Consider the following 20,069-nt stretch of genomic DNA (forward strand, 5'->3'; position numbering starts at 1 on the left):
TCGCTGAGGAAGGCTTTCTTATCTCTCCTTGCTATTCTTTGGAACTGTGCATTCAAATGGGTATATCTTTCCTTTTCTCCTTGACTTTAGATTCTCTTCCTTTCCCAGCTATTTATAAGGCCTCCTCGGACAGCCATTTTGCCTTTTTGCATTTCTTTTTCTTGGGGATGGTCCTGATCACTGCCTCTTATACAATGTCACAAACCTCCATCCATCCATCCATCCAAACACCCTCTGTCCACAAACCTCCAAGCACTCTATCAGATCTAATCCCTTGAATCTATCTGTCACTTCCACTGTATAATTGTAAGGTATTTGATTTAATCATACTTGAATGGTCTAGTGGTTTTCCCTACTTTCTTCAATTTAAGTCTAAATTTGGCAATAAGCAGTTCATGATCTGAGTCACAGTCAACTCCCAGTCTTGTATTTGCTGACTGTATAGAGCTGAAAAGAATATAATCAATATAATCCATCTTCAGCTGAAAAGAATATAATCAATCTGATTTTGGTATTGACCATCTGGTGATGTCCATGTGTAGAGTCTTCTCTTGTGTTGTTGGTAGAGGGTGTTTGCTGTGACCAGTGGGTTCTCTTGGCAAAACTCTATTAGCCTTTGACCTACTTTGTTTTGTACACCAAGGACAAATCTGCCTGTTACTCCAGGTATTTCTTGATTTCCTACTTTTGCATCCTGTTCCCTATAATGAAAAGGACATCTTTTTTGGATATTAGTTCTAGAAGGTCTTGTAGGTCTTCATAGAACCATTCAACTTCAGCTTCTTCAGCATTACTGGTCGGGGCATAGACTTGAATTACTGTGATATTGAATGGTTTGCCTTGGAAACAAACAGAGATCACTCTGTCATTTTTGAGATTGCATGCAAGTACCGCATTTAGGACTCTTCTGTTTACTATGATGGCTACTCCATTTCTTGTAAGGATTCTTGCCCACAGCAGTAGATATAATGGTTATCTGAGATACCTTCAATAATTTCCATTATTTTTCTCTTGTCAAGCACCCATAGTCTGCAGTTCCATATAACTATCCTTAATCGAGCATCTATCTTTTGAAAAGTACACAGACACAAGTGGTAGGTACTACAGTGGGAAGTTATACCCAGCATAAGGGTACAAGGAAGGAGAGTGAAATACTTCAATTAGAGATGGCAACACGATTCATGATGTGAGCAGGGCTTTAAGTGCAGACTATACCAGATGGAGATAGTGGTAAAGAACCCATCTGCCAATGCAGGTGACATTAGAGATGCAAGTTCAATCCCTGGGTTGGGAAGATTCCCTGGTGGGAGAATCCCATGGACAGAGGAGCCTGGCGGGCTACAGTCCATGGAGTTGCAAAGAGTCGGACACAACTGAAGCAACTTATCATGTACGCACAGACTGGATCTAATATACCATGGGAAACATATACATATCTAGCAAAGGCACATTTTAAGCAAAGGCATGAAGCTGGAAAAGCTCTGGGTTTGTCCAGTGATTAAAAAGTAGATTCATGAGCCTGGGACTTTTTATGCAAAACAAAGCCAATTGCAAGATGGGCCAAGTAGGTTGGGGTCAAATTGTGGAGCTAGATTTGTATACGGATGCTAAGTTAAGGGCTCACTTTTGTGTGTTACTCAGTAGGGAATGATCAAAGACACACATTCATCCTGAGTCAGAAGAGAAAGAGGAAAGTACAGGTGTAGAAGCTGACAAGTTTTAGGAAGTTACAAGAATTCACAGCTCAGGGAAATGATGATTACATAGTAGGTGTTTGAAGTTACAAAACACCTAAATGAACTTCTAACTAGAGTAAAATAAATGATTAGAGAAACACTAAAGGCACTGAAGGCCAGCTGAGGTTTGTGAGTAGAGTTATAATCCATTGAATTGTATTTTTATTTCACAATATCTCTGGCAGGTTAGTATATTAGCAAATAAACTGTATTGTCCGAACCTAAGTGAGAAGGAATGGTTGACCTCAAGGATTATGAATCAGTCTTTACATGATGGGGTGGGAGATGCAAAAAATGCAGGCAAGCTCAAGAGGAAGTGGTCAGGGGGTGAGAATTCTCATTTTTATTTCACTTAACATTCACATAAATATAAAGGAATTTAAGTAAGCAAATAATGGTTCATTTAATTCCCGTAGGAAACATACAAGATAGACATTACTATTATATCAGTTTTACAGCTGAGGAAACTAAGGCCTAAGAGGTTTTACACATGTGCCCAGATTACTTAGATAGTAAGGGTCAAAGCTAAGATTCATTCAATTAGTGAAATGAAGGGTTCAAGTTCTCGAGAATTGTGCTATAAATATTTAAATTAAAAATTGGAAAGTAAGTTAAGTGAACACAGGCTGTGGTACGAGTAAAATCCCAGAATTTAAATTTTTCAAATAAGAGTAGTCTTTGGAAATTACAAGGCTTGCACATGTGTGCTAATTCGTCCCCGTCATGTCTGACCCTTTCCGACCCTATGACTGTAGACCACTAGGCTTCCTCTGTCCATGGGATCTCCAGGCAAGAACACTGGAATGGGTTGCCATGCCCTCCTCCAGGGGAATCTTCCCCGACCCAGGGACTGAACCTGCGTCTCTTCTGTCCCCTGTATTGGCAGGCGGGTTCCTTACCCCTAGCACTCCCTGGGAAGCCTTACAGGTTTTAGAGTATAGCAACAAAAGTGAGCGGCTGAAATAAAATGGAGGAGAGGTCATAGAACTGGAGGAATGTAAGGAGACCCTAAGAGGGATGTACTGAATGACTCTCCATAAAGCACTGTTGTGGGCTTAAGGGGAAGAGGGCAAGTCAGCCCTGGCACAATGTTCTCATCTATGTGTCTGGATGGTTGGTAACTTGTGCCAACGAGGAGACATAAAAATAGAATTCCTCCACAACTTCAGGACACGCACACACATGCGTGCACACACACTTTCCAAGGGTGCATGGGAGCAGGTGAATAAATATCTTGTATTGATCAGGGGCGAGGGTGGTCTCAGTACCTGCAAAGTCCACATTTGGGCACTAGGACTGAGTTAAAGATCAGTGATGGAAAGCAAGTTGAAGATGATGTAATCAGGGGAAAGTTCAAGAGCTTTGGTTTGTTAGTTTCCTTTCAATGGAAAAAAAAAATGCTTTCTTCTAAACATTTTGTAAATGCCTGGCAGAGAAGAGAGATGGAGAGATTAGAAGTGGCAGCAATCACTGAATAGATTTATAAAACATTGTTTTGTGGGGGGAAGAAATTTAAAACAGTACCATTCATTTATGTAATAACCCAGGCAAGTGAAGTGAAAGTCACCCAGTCGTGTCCGACTCCCCGTGGACTGTAGCCTGCCAAGCTCCTTTGTCCATGGGATTCTCCAGGCAAGAATACTGGAGTGGGTTGCCATTTCCTTCTCTAATAATCCAGGGAAAAGCATATCGAATGCTGTCACCGACAACTCCAAGAAACAATTGTAGTTTCAGGTGAATTGTGTGTCTGTGTATGTGTGTGTGTGTTATGTATTTTCATTAGACAAAAAGAATTGCATCAACCAATGCTTCTCAAAGTGTGGTCCCTGCCACATAAGCATGACCTGAAAATTCTAAAATCCCGTTCCAAGCCTGATGAACGACATATACTGGAGTTGGGGCCCAGTAAGTGTGTTCATAAGTCCTACAGATGATTCTACATGTGATAAAGTTCAAGAATCTCTGACCTAAGGCAATGTGTCTCTACTCCTTTATTACTTAGCTTTGAAAACTGAGATTCCAAAATAACACTCAGCAGCAAAAGTTAATTATATCAGGTGCTTCATCATATCCACTTTGTGGTAATTTTAATTTTCTTAGTTTCTTCTCTCTAGTATATATTGTGTTTAATGAGTCATAACCATTTTGGAAATAAGTATGTATTAAATTAACTACCAGGGGTTTCCTTGATGGCTCAATGATAAAGAATCCTCCTGCAATGCAGGAGCTGCAGGAGATGCTGTTTCGATTCCTGGGTTGGGAAGATTCCTTGGAGAAGGAAATGGCAATTCACTTCAGTGTTATTGCCTGAGAAATCCCATGGACAGAGGAGCCTGAGGGGGTACAGTCCGTGGGGTCACAAAGAGTCAGACACAACTAAGTGACTAAGTACACAGGCACACCAATTAACAACCATTAAATTTTTTTTAAAAACTTATTGAAAACCTTTTCAGAATCTGTAACTGTAATACAACATATGAATGTTCAGTTCAGTTCAGTTCAGTCGCTCAGTCGTGTCTAACTCTTTGCGACCCCATGAATCGCAGCACGCCAGGCCTCCCTGTCTATCACCAACTCCTGGAGTTTACTCAAACTCATGTCCATAGAGTCAGTGATGCCATCCAGCCATCTCATCCTCTGCCGTCCCCTTCTCCTCCTGCTTCCAATCCTTCCCAGCATCAGAGTCTTTTCCAATGAGTCAACTCTTCGCATGAGGTGGCCAAAGTACTGGAGTTTCAGCTTTAGCATCAGTCCTTGCCATGAACACCCAGGACTGATCTCCTTTAGGATGGACTGGTTGGACCTCCTTGCAGTCCAAGGGATGCTCAAGAGTATTCTCCAACACCACAGTTCAAAAGCATCAACTCTCCAGCACTCAGCTTTCTTCACAGTCCAACTCTCACATCCATACATGACCACTGGAAAAACCATAGCCTTGACTAGACGGACCTTTGTTGGCAAAGTAATGCCTCTGTTTTTGAATATGCTGTCTAGGTTGGTCATAACCTTCCTTCCAAGGAGTAAGCATCTTTTAATTTCATGGCTGCAATCACCATCTGCAGTGATTTTGGAGCCCAGAAAAATAAAGTCTGACACTGTTTCCCCATCTATTTCCCAAGAAATGATGGGACCAGATGCCATGATCTTAGTTTTCTGAATGTTTAGCTTTAAGCCAACTTTTTCACTCTCCTCTTTCACTTTCATCAAGAGGCTTTTTAGTTCCTCTTCACTTTCTGCCATAAGGGTGGTGTCATCTGCATATCTGAGGTTATTGATATTTCCCCCAGCAATCTTGATTCCAGCCTGTGCTTCTTCCAGCCCAGTGTTTCTCATGATGTACTCTGCATAGAAGTTAAATAAGCAGGGTGACAATATCCAGTCTTGACGAACTCCTTTTCCTATTTGGAACCATTTTGTTGTTCCATGTGCAGTTCTAACTTTTGTTTCCTGACCTGCATATAGGAATTTGTAAATGTGCAATTGTAAAAGGGTAAATGTATAAGTACATGGCTAGGGAAGTACATGAAAGAAATGTTTCTGATTTAATTGGTAGAGCAAGGAGCCAAGCACTGGCATTTAAAAAACAGACACAAACACAAGCTCCAGATGAGTAAGAACCAGGTTAAAGTCCTCCAAACTTAAGGATGGTAGAGAAGAAAACCACAACATAGCTGGTACCTTCATGTGCTTCTGAAATTGAAATGCATTTACTTTGCAGACCTGGTAAAAACCACAGCAGTAATGTCAGGAGCTAACAGGTCTGTCTATGAGGAAAATCTAAAGATATGGTTAAGGCAAAAAGAAAATGCAACTGAATGTTAAAAGTTCAAAAAATTGCTGGAAAACTCAAAGAACAGACAGAAGGGGATTGATAACACTGAAGAAAGGTGAGCAACAGGTCAGGTTTGACTTGATTTTTCCAATGTTTTTGAATCATTCCTGGGTTAACATTCTGCCTTGCAATAGCAGACAAAGACTATGGATTCAAAGATTCAAACAGAGAACTTAAAACATACCAAAACATACCTCTTAGGAATTCTACCTTAAAAACAAAATACTTCCAGTTGGCCTAAAAATAATTAAACTGGAACACAAAGACCGTGTTGGGAGAAGTGATGTCTTTATTCATTCTCAGACCTGGAATAGAATATTTGTCTTTGGATTTTTAAAATCATCCCAAACCTGGCCCTGATAACACCTGAGAAAACTTTCTTGCTGGCCTTTACTTCAATAGAAATTCACTAAACATTAATATTTATTTTGGAATGAGAGAGATTTCTACAGGTTCTTAGGAATACAAATAAATCTTGAAATGCAAATATTCAACATTTAGAACTAATAAATATGTATTTAAAGAATGATGTTAATATGGTTTATTCATAACCTAAGCAGGTGTGACTTAAATAATCATATATTAAATTCTTTATTAGTAACAGAAATATTTTTTAAAAAGTTATCATTAAATTTAACCAAGCATGGTACCTAACCATAATTCTGAGCTCTCATAATATTCTACATTTGATTTAGAAATATCAAATTTAGGATTCATTGTCTTTACTATCATCCCAGTAGCAAGAATATTTAATTCATTTTAATGCTATCTATTATAACCAGGCTAATCAGATTACCGAGCAAACCACCAGCTCTCTATTTAGCAAGGACTTTAGAGACAGAATAGATTATTAAATGATTGGGCTTACAGTAAAGGTTTAAAAAAAGTATTTTCCTGCCTTGTAATGAGTACAGTCCGCCACCAGAGAGAGCTCAGTAACTGTATTTTATTAAAGAGATCACATGTCCTTTCAACTAGATTGAAATTCTCTATCAGAAGTGCCTGCTACATGCTAGAAGGAAAATATCTATTCTTTAATTATAATATTCAGAGTCAGTTTCTAGAAATGAAACTCTCATATTTGGCATTTAAGAAATTATTTGTTCCTAGCAAAGAAACTTAGTGCAGAAGGTTTCAAGGAAGATTTCCAAAGAGAAAGGCTCAGGTTGACTGTGTATAATGAACTGAACCCTCTTTCTGACTAATGAGAAGATCTTTTATATATTAGAAGTAAGCATTTTTTCAAAAGAACACAAAAGATACTTTTCAACATAACCTGGTTAACAAACTGAGTAAATTAAAAAAAAAATAAGTCAATTGATAAACATACTCAAATACTCAGTAATAAATGGACTTTGATCAATAATAACCTAAAATTGCTAGATTCTTAATGTCTTTTAACTGTCTGATTTTCAGTTGGAGGATTTTTTATTATTAATAACCAAGGTCACTTCATTTAATAAGAATGTAGGCAACCATAGTAGAAACAATTTTAAGTTTGTCAATATCCAGCCCCTTCCACAACCCCAATCATGATAAGTAAATTAAATGAAGAAGCACATACACTCCAGTTTATCCTCAGGTCTTCCTCTTTCAAGGAGAGACAGGTAACAGACTATATCCTTCAGATGGATTACTTCTGGGGAACACGTGTTTGCTGGAGAAGTACGAGGAGGGGTGATGGCACCTTTGTTCATTTTCAGACCTGGAAAAAAAAATATTTGTCTTTACATACTTAAAGAAATTCACAGTGCTCTCAAACAAACAAACAAAAAAGGGAAATGGAGAGATAACGATTGCATAGACCATATAAAGAACTGTATGTTTCTAAGGCATCAAACAACCCAAACCTCTGGTACTAGTATAACAGAGACAGACATTCCATGACTCTTTTAAGTAATATAGAGTTCTTTGGCATTCAGGGACATGGGGGCTGCTCTGCAGACTCACTGGAGGGTATGTGGGTCAGAATTCTGTGGCCCAGGGTTGGTTGGTGGACAGAATCCAAAGCACGAAGCACTACTTCCCTATTCCACCTTTCTCCACTTTAGGCAGTGACAGCTGTAAATCATTTGGAAGACTGAAAAATGGTCTTTCATTAAAAAAAAAAAAAGCTGAGGAAATGTGAATCCGTCACAATATGATTTATATACTGACAACCAGGTATCATTCATACATAAAAACATGCATTTATGTCCAATCATGCAAAACACATCCTTTTCGCCATCAAGGAATCTTCCCATGGGCAAGAGAAAAAGAACATACAAAAAAACCTGGATAAACATGACAGATTTAATTAGCGAGGTAAGACTACACAACTGCAGTTTAAATACGGTCCATACTTTATTTCTGACACCTATTCTTTGTGCCTATTCCAAGACAAGGGTGAAGAAGTGGGTGAAATGAAGTCGCTGAGTCGTGTCCGACTCTTTGTGACCCCATGGACAGTAGCCTACCAGGCTCCGCCGTCCATGGGATTTTCCAGGCAAGAATACTGGATTGGGCTGCCATTTCCTTCTCCAGGGAATCTTCCCAACCCAGGGATCGAACCTGTATCTCCTGCATTGCAGATAGACACTTTACCGTCTGAGCCACCAGGGAAACCCCCAAGACAAGGGTAGTGAACGTGAATGCCTAGTCATAAGAGCTGATGACTGCAGGTTATCTGGATGATGATAAATAAGCTGAGACCTTTTCACAATAAATAGTTCCATCTTATGAGAGAAGCCTCTGAAACAAGACCATATGCATCTGACAAGGTACACCCCGATAATCCTTTGAGGTCTGTTTGGTCACATGAAAAGTATGAGGGTGAAATGGCTAATGGGGCGAATGGCTACATGGTTCCTAATCAACCAGGAGTTACTGGAACAGAAGGAATAACCTTAACCAAATACAGTCTAAACGCCAGTCATTCATCTGTCATTCACCAGCACACCTCAACCTAACGACATCTGTTGCTCTAGTTTATTTCCTTCCATGTGTAACTTTGATAAAATACCTGTCATTTCCTTCAGCCATTTCAAGATATCCAGGAATACAGTTTCATGTATTACGAAAAGTCAGAAGTTAGTTTAGTAGTCACAAGGTTACTACTAAGAAAATGTGTCATTTACTGAGTGTATGATATGTGGCAGGAACCATGCTGGGCACTTGAACACAAAACATCATCTTACTTAACTCTCCCATTACCCCTGTGAAGGAGACTGCATTATTACCACTTTACAGATGAGAAACAACCTTAGTGAAATTAATTGCTAGAGTTTCATAAGTAGCAAATTTGTCCTCTTTAGCCTACATTAATAGCTTACAGACTATTTTTGTTCAAGGCCAATAGGAAGAAAAAGTAAGAAAAACAATTTACATCTTCAGTTCAATTCAGTCGCTCAGTCATGTCCAACTCTTTGCGACCCCATGAATCACAGCACACCAGGCCTCCCTGTCCATCACCAACTCCCAGAGTTCACTCAGACTCACGTCCATCGAGTCAGTGATGCCATCCAGCCATCTCATCCTCTGTCGTCCCCTTTTCCTCCTGCCCCCAATCCCTCCCAGAATCAGAGTCTTTTCCAATGAGTCAACTCTTTGCATAAGGTGGCCAAAGTACTGGAGTTTCAGCTTTAGCATCATTCCTTCCAAAGAAATCCCAGGGCTGATCTCCTTCAGAATGGACTGGTTGGATCTCCTTGCAGTCCAAGGGACTCTTAAGAGTCTTCTCCAACACCACAGTTCAAAAGCATCAAATCTTAATCCAGCACAAATACAAACCCACACATATACTAGTAGGTTTCCTACATGTGCCATTATTTTCTTTCCTTTGTTAACCTATTCTCTTCTATTTCATTCTTAAAATTCTTTTGTCAAAGATCCCTTAAGTTGAATTCATTATGGGCCACAGTTTTCAAATCCACAGTTTGAAAAACAGTGCTTTATATCTTTCATTTTTACCAAAGCCTTATTTCAAATATACCTTTATGCCTCACATTAATGCTACTTCTGTTCACCGTTATTGAAAAAGATACACACACACACATATATATATATACATGTGTTATAAATCGATTTCTCCCCTTGACAAAAGTGTCACTGTATATCTAATGCAAAGTAATATGGTCACTTTTATAAACCAAGGGCAGAGAATAGAAGACAATTCTGAGCTTTAAAAAGAAAACACCTGACTACTTCTAACTAACCATCTAAAGCCTCACCAGCTGTAGGAATAAGCAGTCTCAGTCTACGATAAAAGACATTTTGGCACTGATCCTTCACATGGCCATAACTTCCAGACTTGGAGAACACAGCACTTGAATTATGGTTGGATAAACTATGACCTAACTCATCCTGCATGATGAGCTAATCCTCTCTTCCATGCCCCCCCTTTATGGCAGTGAAATGCTTTAATAAGTTACATTTAATTATTTTACACTACAACTCAGCACAAAATAAGAAAGAATAAAAAGCGTGTGTCATCACATTCATCTGGAAGAAAGACAAAAAATATCCATTTTCACTTACATCTTTTCATTTATGATCATCTGTATTTATAAAATTAAGGTTATGGTATCTCAGTATCAGTTTTCATAATACTGAACAAAAAAATTTGGAGAACATGAGTATCACAGTTTTCTGCTTGCCTTTCTTGTATGTCATGTACATACTGAACATGAACATAAATGTATAATTTAAATTTAATACTACTTTTGGTCAAGAAACATGCTACTCTACTAAGATTGCTTCTGCTTGACAAAATGACCATCTGCCATTTGCAATTCATGATATGTTGTAAACTAAAAGTTTTATGATGCCTTGAATTGCATCATAATTTCACATATAAATGAACTGAAAAGTTATTAAAAAAGAAATTATGGGCATATATGACAACACACAATGAAGAACTAATTCCAATTTTCCTTAAGCCCTATTTCAGCTAAACTTGAGAGGTAAAATGTATACTTTTTGCAAAGATTTATAGGGTGCATCAGAGAAAACAAATAAAATGTCAAAGGCCTTTTTCACAATTACTTTACAACAACAACAACAAAATATAGAGAGCTGGACTACTAAACCTTAAGGTATTGCATTAAAAAGCTTGGGATGGTTCCTGCCCCAACCTTCTCCCTTAGATCAGCCCACTTTTTCTTATGTGATGAAAATGTTTATTTTTTATTTAATATTTTGAAAACAGGTCATAGGGCCTCAATCTGTCTTCACAGAGGTTATTTTTACATCCGTACTCCACCCTGTAAAAAATTTTTTCCTGTCCCTAAATTTGGCTGTAGGTCTTACCCAGTACTTACTCATCTCTCAGAAAGTACACTTCCCTGAAGAAAAGTCTTTTTCCTTTTAAGCCGTCTGTGCTACGGGTTCTACAGAAAACACAGGAGACTGTGCAAATGGCAAATGAACATGGCAAGCCTGGTTTCCTGCCTACAGCATCTCATGAAGTGAGATGGTAAATGGAAACCTACACTTCTCTTTAGCAGTAATAGCCTCTGAAGAAGAGGCTCAAAAGCCTACTTTCCTTTAACAAAGCCCATTTGAACCCATCCAGTCACTGGTGAAACTCTCTGTTCACAACTGGAACTGTGTGTGAAGCTAGGTATAAAAGCAAGGTGTGTTTGTTTTGCCTTAAGTGGTCAACATTTAGTCCTGAAGATCATGTGATTGACATCCAAATTCACACATTCTGTGACTTGCCCAAGGTTATGCTTCTTTAAATATTTCCCCACAAAATTGAAGTATATACACCTGCACACATGCCATTTATGTCTGCAGACCCATATATAGCTATACACATATAACATATATTACAAGGTACAACCAAGTACAAAATAAGTGAAAAATAAGCATGGCAATTAGAGTCTATTAGTTTTATTGGGAATAATTAAATTGTACTCTGATGGCATTTTTCTGCTTTTATGATGATTTTATATATATGTATATATACATATATATATATATAAACATTCTTCTCTGCAAAGTTTTAAGTACAAAAACAATTAGCATTAGTCAAATTGAATATTGTTAATAACCAACAAATTCTTCAAACACCTTATTTTCATTGTATTCTGATATGGATACTCTATTTCTTGAAAAACTGACTTTAAAGGTTCTGTTCTAATAGATACATTTAATTCCAGTCTCAAGGTTCAATTATTAGCAAATCTGTCTTGGTACATGTTCAATTACCGTCTCTGCTCCAGTTTAATTTATCTTCAAACACTAGCATTACAGAAAATGAAAACAGTAGTGTTATCTCCATTATTTCCCTTCCTCTATTAAAATGAAATATTCAAAACTAATAACACAAATTAAAATTCTAAAGTTATCATGCAAGAAAACACTCTGGTAACTTGGTTTTTCCAGTTTTTATACTGGTTCAATTTGCAGAAATTTATCGGGCTTCTCAAGCAATTTATCACATAGTATAATCACATATCAAGGCTTCCCAGGTGGCTCAGTGGTAAAGAATCTTCCGGCCAATGCAGAAGACACAGGAGATGTGAGTTCAGTCCCTGAGTCAGGAAGACCACCTGGAGAAGGAAATGGCCATCCACTCCGGTATTTCTGCCTACAAAAATCCCATGGACAGAGGGGCCTGGCGGGCTACAATCCCAGGGGTCACAAAGATTCGGACACGACTCAGTGACTGAGCATACAAGCACATCTTATTTCAAACTTCAGGCTCTTTTCAAAAAGCAGTAAAAACAATACTTTTCTATCAGTCCTGACCAGTATAATATTCTGCAATGATAGAAATGTTCTATACATTGCACTGTTTAATACAGTGCTATTAACCACACACAGCTGTTTAGGGCGTGAGACGTGGCTGGTATTTGAGTAAAGAACTGAATTGTTTTAATTGATTGTTAAATTTAGATTTCAGTGGTACCTTGAGCTTGTGGCAACCACAGTGCAGGCGACACATTGTCCACAGGCAGCGTATTGAGAGTTGGTTGAATTAATCTCAGTTCCCTAAATATACTCTGAGTGTGGGAATTAAACCATCAGATGTGAAAAGTCATGTTACCAAAATTCCTGTATTTGTCACATCGAAATGAAATCTCCATAATACTTTTTATTTTTAATTAAATCATTAACTAATTTGGCTGTGCTGGCTCTTCATTGCTGCATGCAGGCTTCTCTCTAGCTGAAGAGAGTAGGGGCTACTCTCTGGCTGCAGTGTACAGGCTTCTCATGTGGTGCTTGTTTTTTGGCAAAACATGGGCTCTAGGGCCCACAAGGCTTCAGCAGTTGTGGCTCTCAGGCTCTAGAGCACTGGCTCAGTATTTGAGGCCCATGGGTTTAGTCACTCCACGGCATACAGGACCCTCCTGGACCAGGAATTGAACCCATGTCTCCTGCACTGCCAGGCAGATTCTTATCCACTGTAACACCAGGGAAGTCCCTAATAATACTCTTTAAATTTTAATATATACTTTCTGGGTGTATGATATTGTAAGGGGGAAAAAACTGCACTGAATTTGATCTTTATTCTGTATTTGCAAACTGAAATATAGAAAAATGACCTGTTTGTGAATAACAGTAATAGCTGGCACTGTTAATGTAAATTACATTTTTGAGTCTCACACGACCCAGTAAGTCAGACATTATTTCCATTTTGCATTCAAGAAAACAAAGACCAGTTGTGCACCGACAATTTAAAAGGCAACCTGATGCAGGATTATTTTAAGCTTTAAGTATACTTTTGCGGCGCTAGAGAGCAAAAACCAAATCAGTGAAATCTGTCTCCTACCTCTCAATAAATGACCTTTTAAGACTCTGGTTTTCAAGACTCTTGAGAGTAACTACATTGATTATTTCATAAACTTCTGGAAGGAAATTAGAGATCCTAGCCATAGCTGAGAGCTCTTAAATGTTCACCTTCCATTCAGATCAGTCCTTGGGCCATCCACTTAATACAGGTTTGTGAGAAGACTTTGTATACACTGGCTTGCATGTATAAGCATGCACACATAAAAATACATATTTACCAAATCTTTACCTGCATTCTCATAGGGAAATGGATTGTGAATGATTTTTCTTTTCGTTTAATAGATATGCAACTAGCATATTCTTTATAAGCATGTTGTTGTTAGCTAGCCACTTAGTCATGTTTGACTCTTTTACAACCCCATGGACTGTAGCCCAGCAAGGTCTCTGGATTTCCCAGGCAAGAATACTGGAGTGGGTTGCCATTTCCTTCTTCAGGGGATCTTCCCAACAGAGGGATCAAAAAAAAAAAAAAAAAAACTGTCTCTTGCATTGGTAAGTGGATTCATTACTGCTGAGCCACCAGGGAGTCCCAAAACTAAATAAATATTAAAGACCTTTAGTGTTATTCATGTAAAATTAGGTTCTAGGCACTGAAGATCAAATATTGAACGACACAGATGAAAATCCCATTTTCATAGGGCTTCTGGTCTAGCGCATAAAAACAAATACCTAATATCATGGCATATTTTCTAGCTTGCTACTAAATATTTTTAGAACACATCACAAAGTAAACCATACCTATGATTGATTTGAGGCTCTGTAAATTAATCAAGCTGGTTTTAGAAAAGGCAGAGGAACTAGAGATCAAATTGTCAACATCCGATGGATCGTGGAAAAAGCAACAGAGTTCCAGAAAAACATCTACTTCTGCTTTATCGACTATGCCAAAGTCTTTGCCTGTGTGGATGACAATAAACTGTGGAAAATTCTGAAAGAGATGGGAATACCAGATCACCTGAACTGCCTCTTGAGAAACCTATATGCAGGTCAGGAAGCAACAGTTAGAACTGGACATGGAAAAACAGACTGGTTCCAAATAGGGAAAGGAGTACGTCAAGGCTGTATATTGTCACCCTGCTTATTTAACTTATATGTAGAGTCCATCATGAGAAACACGGGACTGGAAGAAACACAAGCTGGAATCAAGATTGCCAGGAGAAATATCAATAACCTCAGATAGGCAGACGACACCACCTTTATGGCAGAAAGTGAAGAGGAACTAAAAAGCCTCTCGATGAAAGTAAAAGAGGAGAGTGAAAAAGCTGGCTTAAAGCTCAACATTCAGAAAACGAAGATCATGGCATCTGGTCCCATCACTTCATGGGAAATAGATGGGGAAACAGTGGAAATAGTGTCAGACTGTATTTTTGGGGGCTCCAAAATCACTGCAGATGATGACTGCAACCATGAAATTAAAAGATGCTTATTCTGTGGAAGGAAAGTCATGACCAACCTAGATAGCATATTCAAAAGCAGAGACATTACTTTGCCAACAAAGGTCCGTCTAGTCAAGGCTATGGTTTTTCCAGTGGCCATGTATGGATGTGAGAGTTGGACTGTGAAGAAAGCTGAGCGCTGAAGAATTGATGATTTTGAACTGTGGTGTTGGAGAAGACTCTTGAAAGTCCCTTGGACTGCAAGGAGATCCAATCAGTCCATTCCAAAGGAGATCAGTCCTGGGTGTTCATTGGAAGGACTGATGTTGAAGCTGAAACTCCAATACTTTGGCCACCTGATGCAAAGAGCTGACTCATTTGAAAAACCCCTGATGTTGGGAAAGCTTGAGGGTAGGAGGAGAAGGGGACGACAGAGGATGAGATAGTTGGATGGTATCACCAACTTAATGGGCATGAGTTTGAGTAAACTCCAGGAGTTGGTGATGGACAGGGAGGCCTGGCGTGCTGCAGTCCATAGGTTCACAAAGAGTCGGACACAACTGAGCAACTAAACTGAACTGATGGCTAATAAAGAACCTTTACTGTTATAAGGGAGATTCCCTGGTGGCTCAGATGGTAAAGCATCTGCTTGCAATGTGGGAGACCCAGGTTCAATCCCTGGGTCAGGAAGATCCCCTGGAGAAGGAAATGGCAATCCACTTCAGTACTCATTCCTGGAAAATTCCATGGATGGAGAAGCCTGGTAAGCTATAGTCCATGGCATCGCAAAGAGTCAGAGACGACTGAGCGACTTCACTTCACTTCACTTTACTGTTATAAAGTTAATATTTTGGGCCCTGGGAACCCAACAGGAATATACAGAATGAGTGTTTGAAGCATCTAATGAACCATACGACCTCCTCTTCTAATTAGCCTACTCTTAGAGAAAGAAATGTTACAAATGTCACAAATGTCACAAATATTACAGTGAATTGCTATCTTAATTTAGCTGAAATGGGTTATTCCTAGGAATGCATGTGCTACAACAGTCACAGGTGGGAGCCGGAGATAGGCAGGGATATGCCAGCTATCCTGCAGGTGGCAGATGGTGGGACTTTTACAAGGGTGCCCACGGTGCTTCCCAGCTGCATTCTCTAGGGACCCCATCTCTCCCATCACTGCATCCCTAATACGGAACACAGCATACCCTTTTGAATTAGAATGAAGCCCTCTCTGAGACATGAAGGAACTGTGTTTGCTGTGAAATAAGGGCAGAGGAAACAGCATGCAGAAAAGTTCAGAGTCCTGAGTAAGCAAAGCACATGTTAAGTCACAGCTAACAGTTGGATATGAAAAGGATCTGGGTGCATAAGGCAAGGAGACAGAGAATGAGGGCTGGAGGCAGCCTATGCAAGCTGCATGTGCCTGCATGCGTGTGTGCTCAGTCATGCCCAACTCTTTGCAACTCCATGGACTTTCGCCCACCAGGCTCCTCTGTCCATGCAATTCTCCAGGCAAAAATACCGAGTGCCTTGCCACGCCCTCCTCCAGGGGATCTTCCCAGCCCAGGGATAGCACATGTATCTCTTAGGTCTCCTGCATTGGCAGATGGTTCTTTACCACTAGTGCCATCTGGGAAACCTCCTGCAAGCTGCATGGCATGGGCTTGAAGTGAAGTGGAGTGAAAGTCATTCAATTGTGTTCACTTTGCGAACCCATGGACTATACAATCCACGGAATCCTCCAGGCCAGAATACTGGAGTGGGTAGCCTTTCCCTTCTCCAGGGGATCTTCCGAACCCAGGGATTGAACCCAGGTCTCCTGCATTGCAGGTAGATTCTTTATCAGCTGAGCCCTTGGGAAGCCCATGGGAAGCCCATGGCATGGACTTAATGCTATGAAACTCAGACTTTGTCACCTTCTTAACTGTCCTGCCCAGGCCCTGGAGGCTCAGCTAGGGCACTTCAGGATGGGGTGTATCCAGCGTGGGGAAGCGGGGGGTGATGAGGGGGTAGGAGGGAGGCAGAAAGATTAGGACTTCCCTGTACTTAGACCTCTCCTGTACCATCCCCAAACAAAAGAACTCAGCTTTGCTGCTAAGTCACTACAGTCGTGTCCGACTCTGTGCGACCCCATAGACAGAAGCCCACCAGGCTGCCCCGTCCCTGGGATTCTCCAGTCGAGAACTCTGGAGTGGGTTGCCATTTCCTTATCCAATGCATGAAAGTGAAAAGTGAAAGGGAAGTCGCTCAGTCGTGTCCAACTCTTAGCGACCCCACGGACTGCAGCCTACCAGGCTCCTCCATCCATGGGATTTTCCAGGCAAGAGTACTGGAGTGGGGTGCCATTGCCTTCTCCAGGAACTCAGCTTTAATTGACTTTAAATAACTAGGATTTACGTTTACTTGGAAAATAAAGGTTTAAAAAACATTCCACCAAGTGACAGTGAAAGCCAGAACCCCAAAATAATATTATCAGGCTGCTGTGTTAGAAAAACCATTTTGCACACAGAAGGGTAGGGCCTGGCTGGGAGTCATGCTAACTAAAAGTCTATGACACAATGATGAGTCAAATGACACTGGCAGAACGTTTGAGAAGAAGTTACAACGAGTAACAGAGAGCACTTTTCGATTAATTAAACATGAGGAGAAAAGCAATGAAGGGTAGGGAGAGTCCAAGATTTTCAGGTAGGGAAATTGATAAATATGCAGGTTCCATTCACCAAGAAAGATGATAGGCATAGAAGCAGATTTGGGTAGAATATAATTATTTGACTTTCAGATACAATTAGTTTGATTCCTTATGGAACACTCAGACAAAGGGCTCCAACTGGAATATAGTAATATATATTCTCCAAAAGGGTAATAAAGAGTTTTGGATCGTGTGAGAAATAACTGACGCATTTTATGTTAGACAATGCCTGTTGTGTATGTGTGTGTGTGTGTGTGTGTGTGTGTGTGTGTGTGATGTTAATAAAAAATGTCATCTGTTGAGAGAGAGGGGAAAGACACGAATAAACTAAAAGAGGTTTCAAAAGTTTAACTGATCTAGGAGACGGGAACAAGAATAAATACTTTTCAGGGGATTTTTTTTTTTTTTAAGCTGAAGAGGTGTTAAGACCATGTTAATACTGGGTGTTAGCCTGTTGTTCTTTAGTTGCTAAGCTGTATCCATTATCTTTGAGACCCAATGGATTGTAGCCCATCAGGCTCCCCTGTCCATGGCATTTCCCAGGCAAGAATACTGGAGTGAGTTGCCATTTCCTTCTCCAGGGATCTTCCCCAAACAGGGATCGAACAACCATCTCACACTGGCATGCAGATTCTTTACCACTGAGCAACCAGGGAAGCCCGTGGGTGTTCAGTCACCATGAGTAAATTAGATAGCTAGCAGGAAGCTGTGGAGAACCGCAATGGCAACCCACTCCAGTACTCTTGCCTGGAAAATCCCAGGGACGGGGAGCCTGGTGGTCTGCTGTCTATGCGGTTGCACAGAGTAGGACATGACTGAAGCGACTTAGCAGCAGCAGCAGGAAGCTGTGGTACAGCACAGGGAGCTCAGCTCTGTGCTCTGTGATGACCTGGAGGGAGGGAGGGAGGGATGCAGACTGGGAGGGAGGCTCAGAAGAGAAGGGATACATGTGTACTAATGACTGATACATGTCGTTGTACAGCAGAAACCAACACAACCTTGTAAAGCAATTATACGCCAATCAAAAAATAAAAGAAAAAAAATATCTGGTGTTAGGAATTTATAGTGACAAAAAATTTGTGTATTTATGAGATTTCTCTCTGGTTATGCTGTGCTCAAATCATAGGGACTGAAATATGGGATCATAATAGTGATCCATGACTGAGAGTTTGTGAGCCTCTTGAAAGGAAGAAAAAAAAAAAGGATTCCAAATGAGAAAACCATTTTGTAAAGGCAATAGTTCAAGTGATAGATTCTAGAGAGGGTAAAATGAGAAATGTGTCATTGGAATAGTAAAGAGATTTGGAATTAAGGACTTGGCATTTACAATTAAGCAGAGAGGTTATGGGAAAGGTGGAAAGATGGTACATAGATACATTCAAAAACTAAGAGCACAACATGGGAATAATAGAATTAATAATCATCATATATTTAAATAGGTGATAAGAGGCACTTAAGGGCAACAAAACGTTCCAAAGCAATATATCATCTGCTACATGAAACGCCAGGTGGATCATTCAGTTCAGTTCAGTTCAGTCACTCAGTCATGTCCAACTCTTTGCAACCCCATGAATCGCAGCATGCCAGGCCTCCCAGTCCATCACCAACTCCTGGAGTTCACTCAAACTCACGTCCATCGAGTCGGTGATGCCATCCAGCCATCTCATCCTCTGTTGTCCCCTTTTCCTCCTGTCCCCAATCCCTCCCAGCATCACAGTCTTTTCCAATGAGTCAACTCTTCACATGAGGTGGCCAAAGTATTTGAGTTTCAGCCTCATCTTCATTCCTTCCAAAGAACACACAGGGCTGATCTCCTTTAGGATGGACTGGTTGCATCTCTTTGCAGTCCAAGGGACTCTCAAGAGTCTTCTCCAATACCACAGTTCAAAAGCATCAATTCTTCGGCACTCAGCTTTCTTTACAGTCCAACTCTCACATCCATACATGACCACAGGAAAAACCATAGCCTTGACTAGATGGACCTTTGTTGGCAAAGTAATGCCTCTGCTTTTGAATATGCTGTCTAGGTTGCTCATAACTTTCCTTCCACGGAGTAAGCATCTTTTAATATCATGGCTGCAGTCATCATCTGCAGTGATTTTGGAGCCAAAAAAAATAAAGTCTGACACTGTTTCCACTGTTTCCCCATCTATTTCCCATGAAGTGATGGGACCAGATGCCATGATCTTAGTTTTCTGAATGTTGAGCTTTAAGGTGGATCATTAGGCTTTACAAGTTCAACAAACACAACTACCTACACACTCATAACACTTAAACCTATTTATGTTTATCTTAAAATATTTTATTCTATAAAAACTAAGTATTTTACTTTTACCAAATACATGATCATTGTTCATTAACAAGAATAATAGTTTTTCCTTTTAAAATGTATGTCTTCTAGTTAAGAAGCCCTTATTATCCAGTCTATATATAATCAAGAATGGCTATCATAGTCCTGCTGGTAATCTGGTGATGAAATAGATGAACTCTCAGAGCGATCAACAAAGCAGATTATAGTGCCTCATTATTCAATAATAATTTGTGATTTTTTTCAAACATGAATACATCTTATGTAGATAGCTTAGATTATTTTAAGTCTCAAGGAATTTTATATATATATATATATGTTTCTGAGTCAAGGTTACCCCAGATCTTGAA

The 20,069-nt window shown here is 39.8% G+C and overlaps 1 protein-coding gene across 7 annotated transcripts in view; it reads right to left on the bottom strand.

The window, feature by feature from the left end:
• Positions 1 to 20,069, bottom strand: part of DGKB (diacylglycerol kinase beta) — an 869,212-nt gene that overhangs the window by 629,164 nt on the left and 219,979 nt on the right. For all 7 annotated transcript variants that reach the window (XM_061413599.1, XM_061413603.1, XM_061413600.1 and 4 more), the window contains one exon: positions 7,133 to 7,273. In XM_061413599.1, coding sequence (XP_061269583.1) covers positions 7,133 to 7,273 — 141 coding nt within the window. The remainder of the gene's footprint in view (positions 1 to 7,132; positions 7,274 to 20,069) is intronic.

This window comes from Bos javanicus, chromosome 4 (genome assembly GCF_032452875.1).
Source record: "Bos javanicus breed banteng chromosome 4, ARS-OSU_banteng_1.0, whole genome shotgun sequence".
NCBI classification, from domain to species: Eukaryota; Metazoa; Chordata; class Mammalia; order Artiodactyla; family Bovidae; genus Bos; species Bos javanicus.